General features: G+C 39.6%; 1 protein-coding gene across 12 annotated transcripts in view; it reads right to left on the reverse strand.

The window, feature by feature from the left end:
• Positions 1-465: 465 nt before the first annotated feature.
• The window catches only part of Frmpd4 (FERM and PDZ domain containing 4), a 659,278-nt gene continuing 644,428 nt past the window's right edge, over positions 466-15,315 (reverse strand). For 8 of the 12 annotated variants that reach the window (XM_031371240.1, XM_031371267.1, XM_031371257.1 and 5 more), the window contains 3 exons: positions 7,624-8,682; positions 5,939-7,228; positions 4,311-4,439 (listed from right to left, as the gene is read on the reverse strand). In XM_031371240.1, coding sequence (XP_031227100.1) covers positions 4,435-4,439; positions 5,939-7,228; positions 7,624-8,682 — 2,354 coding nt within the window. In that variant the 3' untranslated portion in view covers positions 4,311-4,434. Of the gene's footprint in view, positions 4,440-5,938; positions 7,229-7,623; positions 8,683-15,315 lie in introns of all 12 variants that reach the window. The other 4 variants (XM_031371291.1, XM_031371278.1, XM_031371300.1 and 1 more) reach the window with 2 other exon arrangements.

Raw genomic sequence — 15,315 nt, forward strand, 5'->3', positions numbered from 1 at the left:
GAGGCTCAGTTTGTAAAGGACGTTCATTTTCATTACCATTTATTTCTGTAATGTTTGTTTAATGATATGGAGGAATTGCTCATTTTTATATGTGAAGTGGCATTGTGGTTATTTTTAAAAGTTCTTATTCCTAGAAGATCCCTAATAAGATACTCATGGATTAAGTGACATGATACCATGGAGCATCTAAATCATACAGGCTGGGAGAAGGTGTGTAGAAATGGAGCAAGTAATATTGATCAGGAGTTGATGTCCAAGGAGTCACCAGTTGGTGTCTTTTACAATTGCATGCATTTTTGCACACATTTGTACCCTTTTATAATGACAGCCAAATAAAAGTGGTGAGAGAGACATTTGGGAAAACAGGCAGGACTCTGAATTTCAATGTCAGTTCCATGTTCTTCAAAATTTAGTGAAAGCAATGCTACCTGTGATGGTACTTTGCATACATGCACCAGGCTTATGCTTGTTTATTTGTTTATTTATTTATTTAAAATTATGTACATGTACCACTGTACTATTATGCCATTATAAAACATACACAAACATAAAAAAACTAGATAAAAATAAACACAAGTATCATTCTAGTATGTTCTTCTTATACTCTAATGGACACGAACTCCAATTAGGAGCCCCATGCTTAATGAAGGTAAGGGGCCTTTTGAGATTTTTGAATAGTAAAGACTTTGTTTAGGTGAACAGAAACTTACTGGAGTAGCCACAGGAAATGGGAGATTGGCTAGAAAGACCCAGAGCTATTTTCCTGAGGCTTCTCAAAGAACCACAATGGAGTAGGAAGTTGTTCTAGCTAGATTTGCAATTTGAAAAAGGACAATCATTTCCTTGTATGCTTCTTTTCAGGATATGCACTACACATAATGTGTTCTGCACACAGTCAAGATACAATATGCATAGAAAACAAACATCCTCCACACAGTATCTTGGGCAATATATTTAACACAACAATTATGATAATTATAATATCTAACATTGAATACTTATTCTCCATCAGATATTGTGGTAAGAACTTTACAATACACAATTTTACTTAAAACTTGTGAAAACCCTATGGAAATAGATCTCATTACTGAAGTCCATTTCACAATAAGGAAATCAAGACTGAAAAAAGATAGCTTTCCCAAGATGAAAGGGCTAGGGAATGGCAGGACCAAAATTTAAAACAAGATGTTTCTGATCCCAAGCCCCACATTTCATAACTAGTAAACCATAATGCCTCCAGAAGGAACTAATGATAGTATCCAAACCAAGAGATCATAGACATGATTAAATGAGATAATACTTGTGATAATAATGTTTAGCACATTGTCTGACACAGAGCACACATCCTATTATTGTTTGTATTATAGTACACAGAATATTTGCTAAGATTTTCCACAGTAAACACCACTAATGTCTCTCAACAGCAAAACACCAAATATTTAGAATTGTAACGAAATAATGTTTTATTATTTAATCAAACATTATTTGTAACACATGTCTGAGCTCCTTTCATTGGTTACAAACCATAGATCTGTGGTGTTGCATTTGCTGAGTCTCTGTGGAATGAATGGCTGACCAGAGAGAAATAGCAACTGTAGACCTTGCTAGGTCTCCTGCATGGCAGGCTACAAATGGGAAATATTGGTTCTTGCTATACTACTCTTATTCTAAGCCATTTACAGAAATAGGAATGTGGGGAGCTTGACTACAGAGTGATCCAGAAACTACATATGTACATATCAATTTAACTTATGATTGAAGAGTTTGCCTTCTTTTGTATAATTTGAGTGATGACAGTTCAGAACACATCTTTGTATTCTCTTAGTTTCACTTGAAATAGTCAAATTTGCCATGTTTCTGTTCAGATTTTGTATTTCTATCCACCAAATGAAGTACTCATTAGGTAAAATACTACCTTTTGAATCATGGTTTCAAATATGAGAGTAGTCATCTCTCCTTGATTTTCTGGAACATTCTAGATTTGAAATTTTGTCCCAGTAGTAGGCTGTCCTTCCATATTTTGTTGCTAGCCATGTTCCTGTAGCAGAGGGGCAACACTAAGCCCTTCATGGAGCTGAGGCCTAGGAGCTGAAGGCTGAGCTGTGCTTCCCAGTTGCTGGGGTATGCTCTGATTTACATTACTGGGTCTGCACTTTTTGTGCTCATTAAATCTGCTTTTGTGTAATTCTACAAACACTTTACTAGGTGTTCTCTAAAGGAAATCGTAAGCTTCATGGTTGAGTTGGAAGGAAATAATGCCTTTGGTTTATGTATTTTGACATTGAGTCAAAGCAGATCTCTCTTTTCTTCAAACAATTTAATTTTGGCATTACTAATTCCATTTATTTTGTGTAATTAGACAACCCATATGTTTAGCTATTGCCTAGGATCCTGCCCATCATTTCCCCTGTTCTTTTATTTGGGGAACTTTTTAAGTCTAGAAATACTGTAAAGAGCATTTATGCTGACACAATGGAATCTGCTCACTCCTGCCAATCTGTAGCCCAAATAGCATAAACCAAAATTGAATATGTGGGGGTTCTTGGAAGAAAGCATCTAATAACAAAACACTATGAGCAAAAAGTTAATTTATTATATATTTTCTAATAATAAATAATAGCTTATTGAATTTTAAATATATTTTTGCTACTTCCAATGTTTAAAAATTATAATTTTAAAACACAGGTACTGTTTTATATACATTTTGATTTCTTTTCTCTTTTTTTCTTTTGGCCTTTCTTCTAAATGTGAATGATAGGGTCTCCAAGTATCCATTTGGAAGGAGAGGGGATAGGATTCAGTGTTTTTCTCTAACAATGTAGAATTCAAAATTTCATATCATATGCTTGGAGTTTTGACTATATGAAAAATAGCCAAATGTCATCATTTTCTCATATATTCCTTCTACATGTATATTTGTATAATATAAACAGAATACATCTGATTAAGACTTTTCAAGATTTCATCAATGTAACTTCTATCTCCTATTTTATATAAAAGAACAAAATATACAGAGAGAATAAAGGATACATCTGTTCATTGTACACAGAAAGTAAAGAAAAGTTCATGTATGGCTTTGCAAAGATAGATTATGATGTGACTTCCATATTTATTTATTTAAAAGCATCTTGAGAGAACGTGTTAGTGTGCTTACAAGAGCGGCCATGGTGGTTGAATGTCGCATTGATAGTCCAATACTAGAATCCCCAGTGGTCTTGCCAGTGGCTGCCTCAGCAGCTTTCAGGAGACAAATATAGTTTATGACCACTTCATCAATCTTTGCTACAATTTCTTGCCGCTGTGTTTCAGAGTTCACGACTTTCACTAACCGCATGCAAGCTTCTGTTAGGCAACAGAGCACTTGAAAACTTGAACTCATAGCTAGCAGCATCTCTTCTGGGCTTTTCTCGGCCATTGCCATTTTCCTACAGGCACTTCCCAACTGTCTGGACTCAATGGATAACAGTTGCTTGTACTGAGAAAGTGTAAGGTCATATGTTTCAGGGCGTGACTCCTCCCTCTTTGCCTTGGTTGCCCTCACAAGGCAGAGTAGCTCATTGGCATCATTCTGGGCTTTGAGAAACCCATCAGGCATTCCATATGTGTTTGCCTTTAGAGCATTTATTCTTTCAATCCGGGCATCAAAAGCCAGACTGCTGAAGTCCAAGTCATCTGGGCCATCTGGGTCTTCTGTCCAGACCTTCAGCACTGTCCCTCTGGACAGTTCTTCCCCTTGCTTCTGCAGTCCAACAACCAGGGTTGAGTTACTTGGTTCCGACAAGGCTTGGGTTATCTGTGGTCGATAGAGACAAGAGACCTGAAGGGTGGCCTCTCCTTCCTCTTCATCCTCATCCCCATCTTCATCCTGCCCTTGGTTTAGAAAACAGTAACTGAAGGGTCCTCGGCATCTCCAGTTGCTGCTTTCTAGCTTCCGTAAGGGTAGGGTCCTATACACCTTTGAGTCTTTATGAGACATGGGGGACCTTTTGTGAAACTTTCCCTCAGAGATAAAGTGCATTGAGCTTTGGGAAAAACTTTTGGTGAGCTTCTTCCCCAGAGGGAGTTCTGTTCGTCTTTCTGAACTGACCTCCTGTGCTTCTGTAATACCTGGATACTTCAAGCTGACTACACCCTTGGTTCTCTCTTGGAAGGTCTCCAAACCTACGGGTCCTGAGAAGATACTGCTGCTATGTCTGAGAGCCCTCTGGCTGGGGGGTGTTCTGAGGCTCCCCCCTCTCAGATCTGCTGGCCGCCAGCTCACAGCCTCTCCGAATGCCTGGTTTCCTTGGGAGAAATCATTAGGGTCTTGATTTGGGCTTGGCACCTTTGATTCCAAGTGAATATTTGATGGTAGCAGGATGGGATCGGCTTCAGGATGTGGAGACCAAGCTGAAGGCATGCCTCCTTGTCTCTCCTTCCCAGGCTCTGTCAAAGCTACACTAGGGGTAGTAGAAAAACAGAGTCGTTAAGCATCCCTTGAGTGAACATTTTCACTATTGCTCTATGCATATTCACTATGTGATGCCTGTCATTTTTCCAGGAGTCCATTTAAAAAGAGTTGCTACATGTCAGGACTACTCTTCTTCCCAAAGTTTGCTTCCTAATAACTCATCCATGTCAAAGGGTGTCAAGAGTTCCTGGAGTCTATTACTTTTGGAACTACTGACACAGATGAATTTGTCTAGGAATTTGAAGCATTTGTATGGAAACAATTGTAGTTCATGAATTTCTGTGGTCCTAATATTTAGCTATCAATGGTTAGATATATACCATTAGTAAATAAGCCTCCCACTGCATACATTATCCCAAAAGGTTTGAGATATTTAAGTTTCATATTAAGAGTTAATCAGGGTATGGGTTACAATTTTTTAAGTGTCCTAATTGAATTCTTGATAATTAACTCAGCTACCAGTTTTAAGAGGACAGCATGAGCTGCAATGTTTGTTTGGTATGGGGCTTGAGGTCAAGACACTACACAAGCTGGTCACCTTTTTGTAGGAAAGATAACATGTTATATGTAAAAGACAAGAGGTAATGAAGGCAAAAACTCTTTGCAAGCCAAGTGAGCTGGGTAACACTCACATACAATTTGCCCAGAGTAGGCAACCAAAGCTAATGGTGAGTTTGGAGGCAACACTACAATCTTTGAATACTCTTCAAGACATTTTTTTAAAATGCAGGATTAGAAATTAAGCTGTGTGAGATCTCAGTAATCTTCACTGGCCACTATGGGAAAAACACTATTGTCATAACTTGGAGCATTAAGAGCATCTGCTTGGGTCATCTGATGATTAACTAAGTAGGTCAAGATGAGGGTGAGCCTGCTGGGGAGTAGGTTAGGGTGAGCACAAAAGGTGACTCTATTATCTTCTTGATACAGATTTTATTTGAGGGAGTCATAACTCCTCCAATTCTTCTCAACACTGATGTCCATTGGACACATGAGACTATAACTTTAGGGAAGGTGTGTCTCTCAAAGATAAGAGAGGAACATAGACACATAGACACTTGCCCAAATCCTCCAGTCTCTCTCACTGCCTGTTCTATATTTTTCTCTAAACTACATGACAGCAAAACTAGAAAGGCGTGATCTCAGCAAGAAGGAAATCAAAGTGCTATGTGATCTTAAGCAATACTGTCTTGTAGCTGCAAGTCATATGGGGGGCATCTGCTCTCAGAATTTAGAACAAAATTTATGGCTCCATCAAATTCTAAAGTAAGAGCAAAGCAAGATTATAATGACAAAAGTCTATTTGTCACATTGTTCCAGACTCAAAAACCCGCTATTTATCGCCAATGGATCAATGATTACTACTGAACAACTCCATTGTCTTTTTTTCCCTTTCTACCTTTTACTCTGTATTTTTAGTTTTGTTGTAAATAAAGCCCCCATGCTCCTAGAACTTAAAATAAAACACTAAATCCATCATTGCTGTACCTGTGGTTTCCTTAATCTTGGGCAGTCGATGGCATCCATCTCTCAAAGTGCCAAACAGGGGGTCGGCATTAATGGCTGTGTGCAGAGCAGGCACTGTCATGCGTGGACACATCCCTTCTGTCTGTGGGTGTAGTTCCTTGTAGGTGGCTCCATGGTTGGGATGGCCAGGTGCTCTCTCCTCTGGTGAAATATAACTCCCGCCTTTCCCAGAAGCATCTGGAATCAGGTGCTTCCCTATGGATGGGCAGAGGGGCGATTCCACAGGAGTGGCGCAGGCACTGCTACTGCTGCCCGGACCACAGCCTGTGTCCACTGAAGAGCCTTGAGAGCTCTGTAGAGAAAAATGGCCCTCACTCTGCAGGGATGACATTCGCTTGGCCAAATGGTAGTCACAAAGGCGGGCCACATTGTCTTCAGCCTCAGGAAGCTTAGTAGCATGGTCACAAGCGGGAGAGTCAGTATCTTCAGGGTTGTCTAAGTCTTTGGCTGAGGCTACACAAGCCATGTCTGTTAGGAAGCGGTCCCCTTGGCTGAGTCCTGAAGCATCATCAGCCTCTCCTTCCACAGTGCCATCCTCTTTCCCTTCAGCCTCTCTGTTACCCAGACCTGGACCTCTGGGAAAGGCTTTCATGACTGGCGCTTCCATTCCACTTTTCTCTACCACCCCACCATCAGAGGCCACATACCATCTTTGGCTGTCCTTGCGAAAGGCAGTTCTCTCCAGGTTAAAAGTGCTGAGGTGTGGATTGTCTCTTGAAGACACAGTGCCAACTTTGCCTTTGGTGTCCTCTTCCATCTCTGCTAGTTTGGTTCCCTGCTGTTTTTTCCCTGGTACATTCCCACTCAGGGGGGATTTCCCCTCTCCCTCAGCAAGCTTGCTTTTCCTTTTGCTGGTACAGGAATATGCCACTGACCCCATGTGCAGTTTGCTAAAATAGTCAGTGACTGACTTGGTCTCCATGGTTTCTGGCTCCATTTCCATGTGGTCCGAGTGAAGAATCTGCTTGGAAGGCACAACTTTGGGTGGGAGGTCAGTCGCTGGGCGAGCAGCCAGGCCATGGGAGGACTTTGGAGGCAAGCCAACTGAGGGGGCTTTGGAGGTGGGGAACTCTGTCTGCTCTTCTGTCAGAGTGTGATAGCCTTCATGAGTGGCCAAGAACATGCGGGAGAGGCTTTCCGACTGCTTCTGTGCTGCAGCTAGCTCAGAACCCTCTGTCATTTCAGAAGAGTTAGTCTCATTCCCCGAGTCTGATGAAGACTCGGGACTATAAGCCCGCAAGATGGCTACACCTGTATGCCATAAAAAACAAGAAGCAGTTAATGGCCGGGGCAGAGGCACTTAGAGACATGCAAGAAAATGTGACTCGTTATTACAAAAATGAAAACAAACAACAATGACAAAAACAAAATAAAAAATAAAACAAGATTTTTCCCTTTTCAGTAAGGACTATGATTTTATTGCACTGTTGTTTCAGAGAGGGGGAATGGGCACTATATTTATTTTTTTAAAACTAGCAACAAAGGAAACCTCCTAACAACCCCCCCATGATGGTAGTTTAGCATATTTATGAAATGGGACATGTATGAAATAGATACACCACATAATAGGACTCCAAGAACAAATGACTCAAAAGGATGAGATGACAATGGTTATCAGTGAATAAATGTAACAATGGTGAAAGAACCTGAATTTTCACTCTTCTGCTGTTCTTCTGAAAGAGCTTCAAGGGCTTCCAGTGTGGAAACGACTGCAGGGTCCAGTCCCTTCTCACACTTGCCCTCTGCACTGGTGGGCACAGCATCAATGAGGGACACAGGGATCTCCTCATTCTGCAGGCTGCTGCTTTGTTCTTTGTCCTCCTGGAAGGATGTTGCCTGGCTCTGAGTGTCCTCTTCATCAGAACTGTCTCTAAAGCCAGGTGGAGGAGCAGCAATGGCCATGTTCAGAGAACGCAGAAGAAAGTCATCCTCATTGTCATCTCCTTCTGGAGGAGGCAAGGTTGTGAGGTCAATAATGTCATCGCTTGACCCGGATAAGTCAAGGAGGGCTGGTTGGTTCATTTCACCAACCACAAGGTCCTCCTCGCAGCTCACCTCATCTTCATCTTCTGCATCATCTGTATTTTCCGCATAACAGATGTCATGTAAGAGGGGCTCCTCTATTCCCTCAGGGGCCTCGAAGTTCTTCACATCACCTATGTTTGCATATACAGAATTTGCCACAAACTGGATGCTGTCTGTGTCTGGAGTGAGGTCCAGGTTTTTCATGTCATTGGCACTGCTGATGTAGAGATTCCTCTGCTTCTCCAGCATTTCTGGATTCTCCTCTAACATTCTTTCATAACCTAGAGTTGGGGGACTCATGCCATCATCTAAGGCAAGATCTCCAAAAATAAAGGACACTTTAGCTCCTCGCGGAGATTCCTGTGCTTTCTTCAGAGTGTCTGGTCCTGAGAGGGTCAAAAGGGACCGCTGAGCTAGGCTTCTATAGTCGGCCTCACAGGAGGCATCACCTGGCTGAGTCAGCGGCTGGCTAAGTTCATCTGAACTGTATGTGTTGTCGATATATAAGTGTCGGTGCTCTTTGGGACACAAGGTGCTGTCTGTCATCTCAACTGTCTTCTGCTTAGAATCTATATATGTGATTTGGGCTTCTTGTTCTCCTTCACCAATGAAGGTGGTCATCTGAGGCATACAGTTCCAATCAGGACCAAGGAGATTATGCTTGCCTTTATTTTCTGATCCTAAAGAGAAAGAATCAGATAGGTAGGTTATTATGGTGTCTGTTCTCAGAAATGGTAGAGGTTCTCTCTCTCTCTCTCTTCCTCTCCCCCCTGTCTCTCATGTATGTTTGTGTATTGCATACACTACATACATATGTTTGTATATGGCCATGCTCATCAATAAGCATGTACACAGAAGCCAGACATTAATGCCTGGTATCTATCTCTATCATTTTTCATCATCTAGTTTTGAGTCAGGGTCTAATCACTGAACCTGGAGCTTGCTGATTCAGTTAGGCTGGCTGGCTGGTGAGCTGCTGGGATCCACTTGTCTCTGCCTTCCCAGTGTTGGGATTATAGTTGCACACCAGCGGACATGGATTTTCATGTGGGTACTAAGGATTCAAAACTCAGGCCTTCATGTTTTCACAACAAGTATCTCATCTAGGGAGTCATCTCCTGCCTATTTTATACTTTAATGGCTTGTATTATCACTCTGTAAGCACAGTTATTCAACGTTCCAAATGGAGCAGTACTTGATGTAGGCCCCAGGTGTGAGATTCTTTGGTTAGGAGACTTAATCAAATTGATACTGCACAAAATAGAGATGCTGTTTGATAACATGTAACAATAGCATTTGGGAAGAGAGGGTGATATCTTAATTCCTTCTAGCCATTGCTTTTATTATTGGCCTCAAAGGCATCCATGATCAGAAATATATAATAAAACTTTTATAATCCTTAAAGGTGATATTCTCATGGATATTTTTTCCCAGAAAACACTCCATTTACTTTGTGAAGTGAGAGCTAACATTCTGTAGTTGGTAAAATATGATAACGACTTCATCTTTCTTGAGTTATGAGATAGTCAAGAAGCTTCATACTTTTCCTACATTTATTAAGAAACTGAATGTGGAACCTCATTTTCAGCCTACTTGTATGTTAGTGGTAATAATATATTCATGTATAAATGTTAGTATTCATATCTATATGCATAGGTATACATACATATATATGTATGTATATATAATGCACAAGATGCCTCCCTCGTAGGACTTCTTTTCAGCTATTTCTGGGCATATTTAATATTTAGGCTTACTTCAACATTCATTTGCATCATGGGAGTGTGTGAAGATTTGTTTGATGTTTCATTCCAATTAAAATTGCACAACATGAATTTAAATATTGTTTCATTTGCTCTTCGAGGGTCTTGTAATGTGGAGATTTGCTCTGATATTTAACAAAAGCAAGAAGTAGGTCATTCTGTGGCTATTGTTTTGTCGATTGCAGAAGCAACTTTCTGAGAAAAAGTTAGGGCCCTACTAGTTTTCCATCTGTTTTTTCAGACCACCACCTGTCCCATATTTAAGATATACTGACACACATGGTATTTGGAAAAGAAAATCAATTTTACTGTAGTAGTGTTTTCTTCCCAAATTGTAGAATGCTGAACAGTATTCAGTATCATTTTGCTAAATATTTGCATCTTTATAAGTAACAGTAAAATATTTACTTTTAAGGACACTGAGCTAGACATTGGCCATATTGGCATCATTGACTTCAACATTAACAACAAAAATACATTCTCTCTCTTATATGTATATGCATGTGTGTGTGTGTGTGTGTCTGTGTGTCTGTGTTGTTAGGAGACAGACTAGTTAGCAGAGATTCATTGTAACAGGGCTGCAGATTTAGACTAAGATTTGGCAAAGTCTTTATTGAAAGTGGGCCAAATAGTAAATATTTGTTGTATTTTAGACTATTTTTAACATGAAAGCAGCCATAGATAATAGATACATAAACACATGGGAGTGTGGGTGGAATGGTGGTCCACAAATGACATGTCCACTTTGAGGTTTCTTTATTGAATATTTGACCATATTTGGAAAGTCATCATGTATATTTAATTAAGTATCTTAATCTAAGATGGTTCTGAATTATCTGTGCAGTTCCTTAATCCAGTGGCAAATCGCTTTAAGCAGAAGAGAGAGAAAAGAATCTGAGCCACATAGGGAAGAATTAAAGGCCATGTGGACACATAGGCAAAGGCTTGCATAGTACAACCACAAAGAATGCGGACAGCCGTCAGTGGCAGTAAGATGTAGGATACATCCTCCTTTAGATCTGTTGGAGAAAGCCAAGATAATGTTTACACCTTGATTTTAGACTTCAGATTTTTGAACAGAAAGCCAATTTCTATTTCTTTCTCCAAGCTACCATATTTGCAATTATTAGTTGCTGTAGCCTAAGAAAAGTGTTACAATGTGTATGGTTAAATTCTAATAAAACTTTATTTATAAGAACAAGAGTTAGCCCATTAGTTATAGTCTTCTAACTTGTGGGTTAGAACAAGAAAACTAAACAGGTCAGGAAACTGAGAGCAAATTATACTTATTCAGAGTCTCCTAAAAGCTAATAAATATGTAGATATGTGGGATTAGGAATTTTGAAAATATTTAAAGGTAAAATTTCAAGGTAGGATGAAAAACAATGTTAGCTTGCAAGTTCTTATTAGAAGGTCTTGACTAAAATTCACCTCAATTTGTAATTTAAAAAATGTGCTCAATCTGGGCTTCCTTCCTACAGTATATACTGTTTACCTTCTTGGAATAACTCAGGAGACATAGAACACTCTGGGGTGGGAATTGTGGATTAGCCTTCACTGGACTGAAAATGAAATATGATGATTACCCTTCATCATAAACTTTATTGGAATTACAGCCATTAGGAAGCACACCTCCAGGTGTTTTTGAGGGTGTTTTCAGAAAGGTTTAACAAAAGAAGGAAGACAAAACCTAAATGGGGATGACACCATCCCATGGGCTTGTGTCCCAAGCTGAATGAAATGAGAAAGTGCTGAACACTAGCCTAACATTTATCACTCTCTATTTCCTGACTAGAGATGCAATGTTCTCAGCTGCCTCATGTTCCTGCCATCATGCCTTGCCTGTCATGTTTGAGGAGAGTATCCTCAAACTTCTTGTCAAAATAAGCCCTTCCGTAAGTTGTTTTTTTCAAAGGTATTTGCTCACAGCAATATGCCAAGTAACTGATATCAGAAATTTACTGTTTACTTTTCTTATGTCTCAGGAACTCTTCTGAGAGTTTCCAAAGAGAAAAAAAGGTGGTACTAGCCATAATATGATGCTAAGTGTTCTAGTTCACTATGACAATAACTAAATTAGTGGAGAAAAGGTTTGTTTTAGCTCACAGTTCTAGGTTATAATGCAACACAGATGGGGGAAGTCAAGTTAACAGAAGCTTGAAGCATCTAGTTACATCATATTTACTGTCAAGAGCAAAGAGCAATGAATGCATTACTAGTGCTCAGCATACTTCTTATACTCGTATTTAGTACAGTACATAAATCTAGGGAATGGTGCCACCCACAATTGACTGGGTCTTCTCATACCAATTAACATGATCAAGAAAATCCTTCACACACATGCCAAAAGGTCAGCTTGATCTAGACAGTCCCTTGTCATAAACCTTTGTGGTAGTTTAAATAGGTATAGCTCCTATTGGTTTATATATTTGTGTGTGTAGTTATCACAGAGTGACACCATTCATTAGGCATAGAGAGGGGGCAGGATACTGCTTTCTTAGAGTGGATATGACCTTGTTGGAGGAAGTATGTCACTGGAGGTAGGCTTGAGGTTTCAAAGACCCAACCCAGGCCCAATGTCTCTCTTTTCCACTGACTGTAGATACAGATGTAGAACTACTTCTTCAGCACCATGTTTTTCTATGTGTTGTCATGTTCCCCACCTTGATGAGAATGAACTAAACCTCTGAACTGTAAGCAAGCCCCAGTTAAGTGCCTTATTTTATAAGAGTAACCATGGCCATTGTCTCTCCCCAGAAATAGAGCACTGACTAAGACACTCTCCTAAGAGGTGATTCTAAATTGTGTCAAGTTGACAACATATCTTGAATCCAAGGCCTTAACCACTGGGAAAACTTGGGGCACACTCAAGGACAGCTGAAAATGGCTATCATTGTAAGTCCAAAACTATTAGTCACCTTAGGCCTATGGTTCCACCAGAGTGCTCTTTAGGTGGCTTGTCCAGGCAACTGTTCTGTTAGAGTGAAAAATGTGTATGGAACACATGTTTGCAACTTCACTCTTTCTGTAGAGTTTAGCAAGAACACTGAGAGGCTAAAGTTCTAATCTTTCTCGCAGTGATAATGCCTTTAATAACAAAGTCATTTTCCCTCCCACTTTTAACTGAACACCACATTGTGTGCTACTAATAACTAGACTGCACTAAGACCCTAGTATTGTAACCATTTTTTAAGAGTGGTAGACTTCCTTTTGTTCTTGCACCTGTATGATTTTAGTGGCTCACAGGGGAAAAAAGGTTTTCTTTTCTGGGTAAACTTTATGATTTGAAAATAAAAGGCCAGACACTGGTTTTCTAATGTGAAAGGATTGCGTTAAATTGCCCAACTGCTCTTTGGAATTTCAAAGGTCATTGTAGAATGGTTGTAAATCTCTCTCAATGAAAACATGGTTGTAAAACTGTTCACCACAAGACTCTCTGTACATACTTACCATTTCCTTTTCATTTTGTCGCTCTTTTTAATTATTGTTTTTTGTTATGTGGTCCTGCAGATGGAACTCAGAGCCTTGTGCATGACAGAGAATTGCTTTACTACTGAGCTACATCCTGGACCATTTGTCATTATTTTTAGTCACTTATGTCTCTCAGAGCCTCTCAGAGCCTCTCATTGCCTCTTTATATATTCCTTTCCTCTCTGCGTTTCTTTGAATTTCATTGTTATTTTTTGTATTATCCCCCACTGACTTATTAGAATCACTGAACATCATTTTTGACATTGTACATAGATTTTTACTAATTCTTACTTCCCAAGATAAAATTTTAGCTGAATTATATGAATGAGGAAAGTGAAACTTTCAGAAATTTGAAAACCCATACCACTTAAAGTGGTCTGGAAAGTCAAAGCTGCCTTCTAAGCATGTTTTGCCTATCTTTCCTTCTCTTTCTTTCTTTTGTATGGCTGCCCCTTATCCATGGCTAAAACTGCTTCTATCCTCCCTGACTATAAACATCACATGAATCTGTATGTACAGCTATATATCCACATACTACAGTGAAGCTTTATTTTTGGGGGCTTAGTTTGAAAATAAAACCATGTTTCTTTTGTCTCCCTTAGACATAGTGGCAGTGAATTTATGAGTGTATATGTGTTTGTATGTGTGTGTACATATGCTATGGAAAGCATGTAAAGGTCAGAGGACAACTTTCAAAAGTTGGTTCTTTCGCTCTACCACATGGGTTGTTGAGACCAAACTCAGAATTTTAGGCTTAGCAGCAAGTGCCTCTATCCACTGAGCTATCTCACAAGACCTAGAATTCTTTTATTGTTGTTACTGTTGTTATTTTGACACAGAGTCTTGTTCTATAGCTTTGCCTGGCCAGAAGTGTTCTAGGTAGCCCAGAATACCCTCAAACTCATGGAGATCCTGAGTGATTTAACACCAAGTAAATTCTGGGCACTTAGAATACAGGTATGGCTCTATGTCTAGCTTGTGGTTATCATTTTTTAGAAAAGGAAGTCCTATTTGTAGGACCCTCAATTCTAATTATGTCATCTTCTGACTTGCATGCTGGTATCTATCAGCTATAATATTGGGCATCCACTGCAGACAGAAGAAAATATAGACTAGAGCAAAAGTCATAAAACAGATTATAATTACTTGCATTTAGTGCAACTGCCAGCATAACACATATTGCCCTCCTTTCCCCAACTCTGGGAGTATTTTCCCCATATCAAGTGGCTAGAGTGACTTCTGATAGTTTTGCCTTCTCAGTGGCATGGATCCTAGATGGCACCAGGGTAGAAGTTCTTTCTTAGAACTTCCAAGTCCAGAACAGGTATGGTGGATCACACTGAGAATCTTTGCACTCTGGAGACAGAGTCAGGAATGCCATAACTTGAGATCAGCCTGGGCTACATAGTGGGTTCTAGGCTAATTTGGGCTACACACTCTATCTCACTAAATGCACATATGTAACTTACTTACATACATATGTGCATACATATATACATAAGCAAATTAGTACAATTTGGTGAGTTTATAAGATATCAAAGCTCTAGCCCAGGATTTTAAAGAAAGAAAAACTCTACAGCAAGGGTCCCAGCCATTTTAAGAGTGATGTAGTAAAAATGTAGCCCCAGGATCATGACAGCAGCTTAGTGAGAGAGTTTCTGTTTAGTATATATGACTAAGAGAGGACTACACACCAAGAAAACAACAAGAAAGAAATTAAAAGATGAGACTGTCAAGACTTCACAGCAATAAAACCGCTGCTTTTGAAGTGAGCCCTTGTCATTTTCAAGTAACTTTTCAGATGAAATGGGTAAAGCAGCATGTTTATTTTTAATAGTTAATCAGTGTCACCAGCACATAAAGATTTTGTGTTATATTTGGAAGTTAGATTTTTTTTTTATGAGTGCAACCCTATCTTTTCTTTTTTCTTGGTAGTAATGGGGATTAAACTAAGGCTCTCATATTTGGTAGGCAAGCACTCTACCACAATTTCCTTTTGTGTTTGTATGTACATGCATCATGTATGTATGTGTGTGCATATGTATGTCTCTCTCTCTCTCCCCCTGTGTGTGTGTGTGT

The sequence above is a fragment of the Mastomys coucha genome, chromosome X (genome assembly GCF_008632895.1).
Source record: "Mastomys coucha isolate ucsf_1 chromosome X, UCSF_Mcou_1, whole genome shotgun sequence".
NCBI classification, from domain to species: domain Eukaryota; kingdom Metazoa; phylum Chordata; class Mammalia; order Rodentia; family Muridae; genus Mastomys; species Mastomys coucha.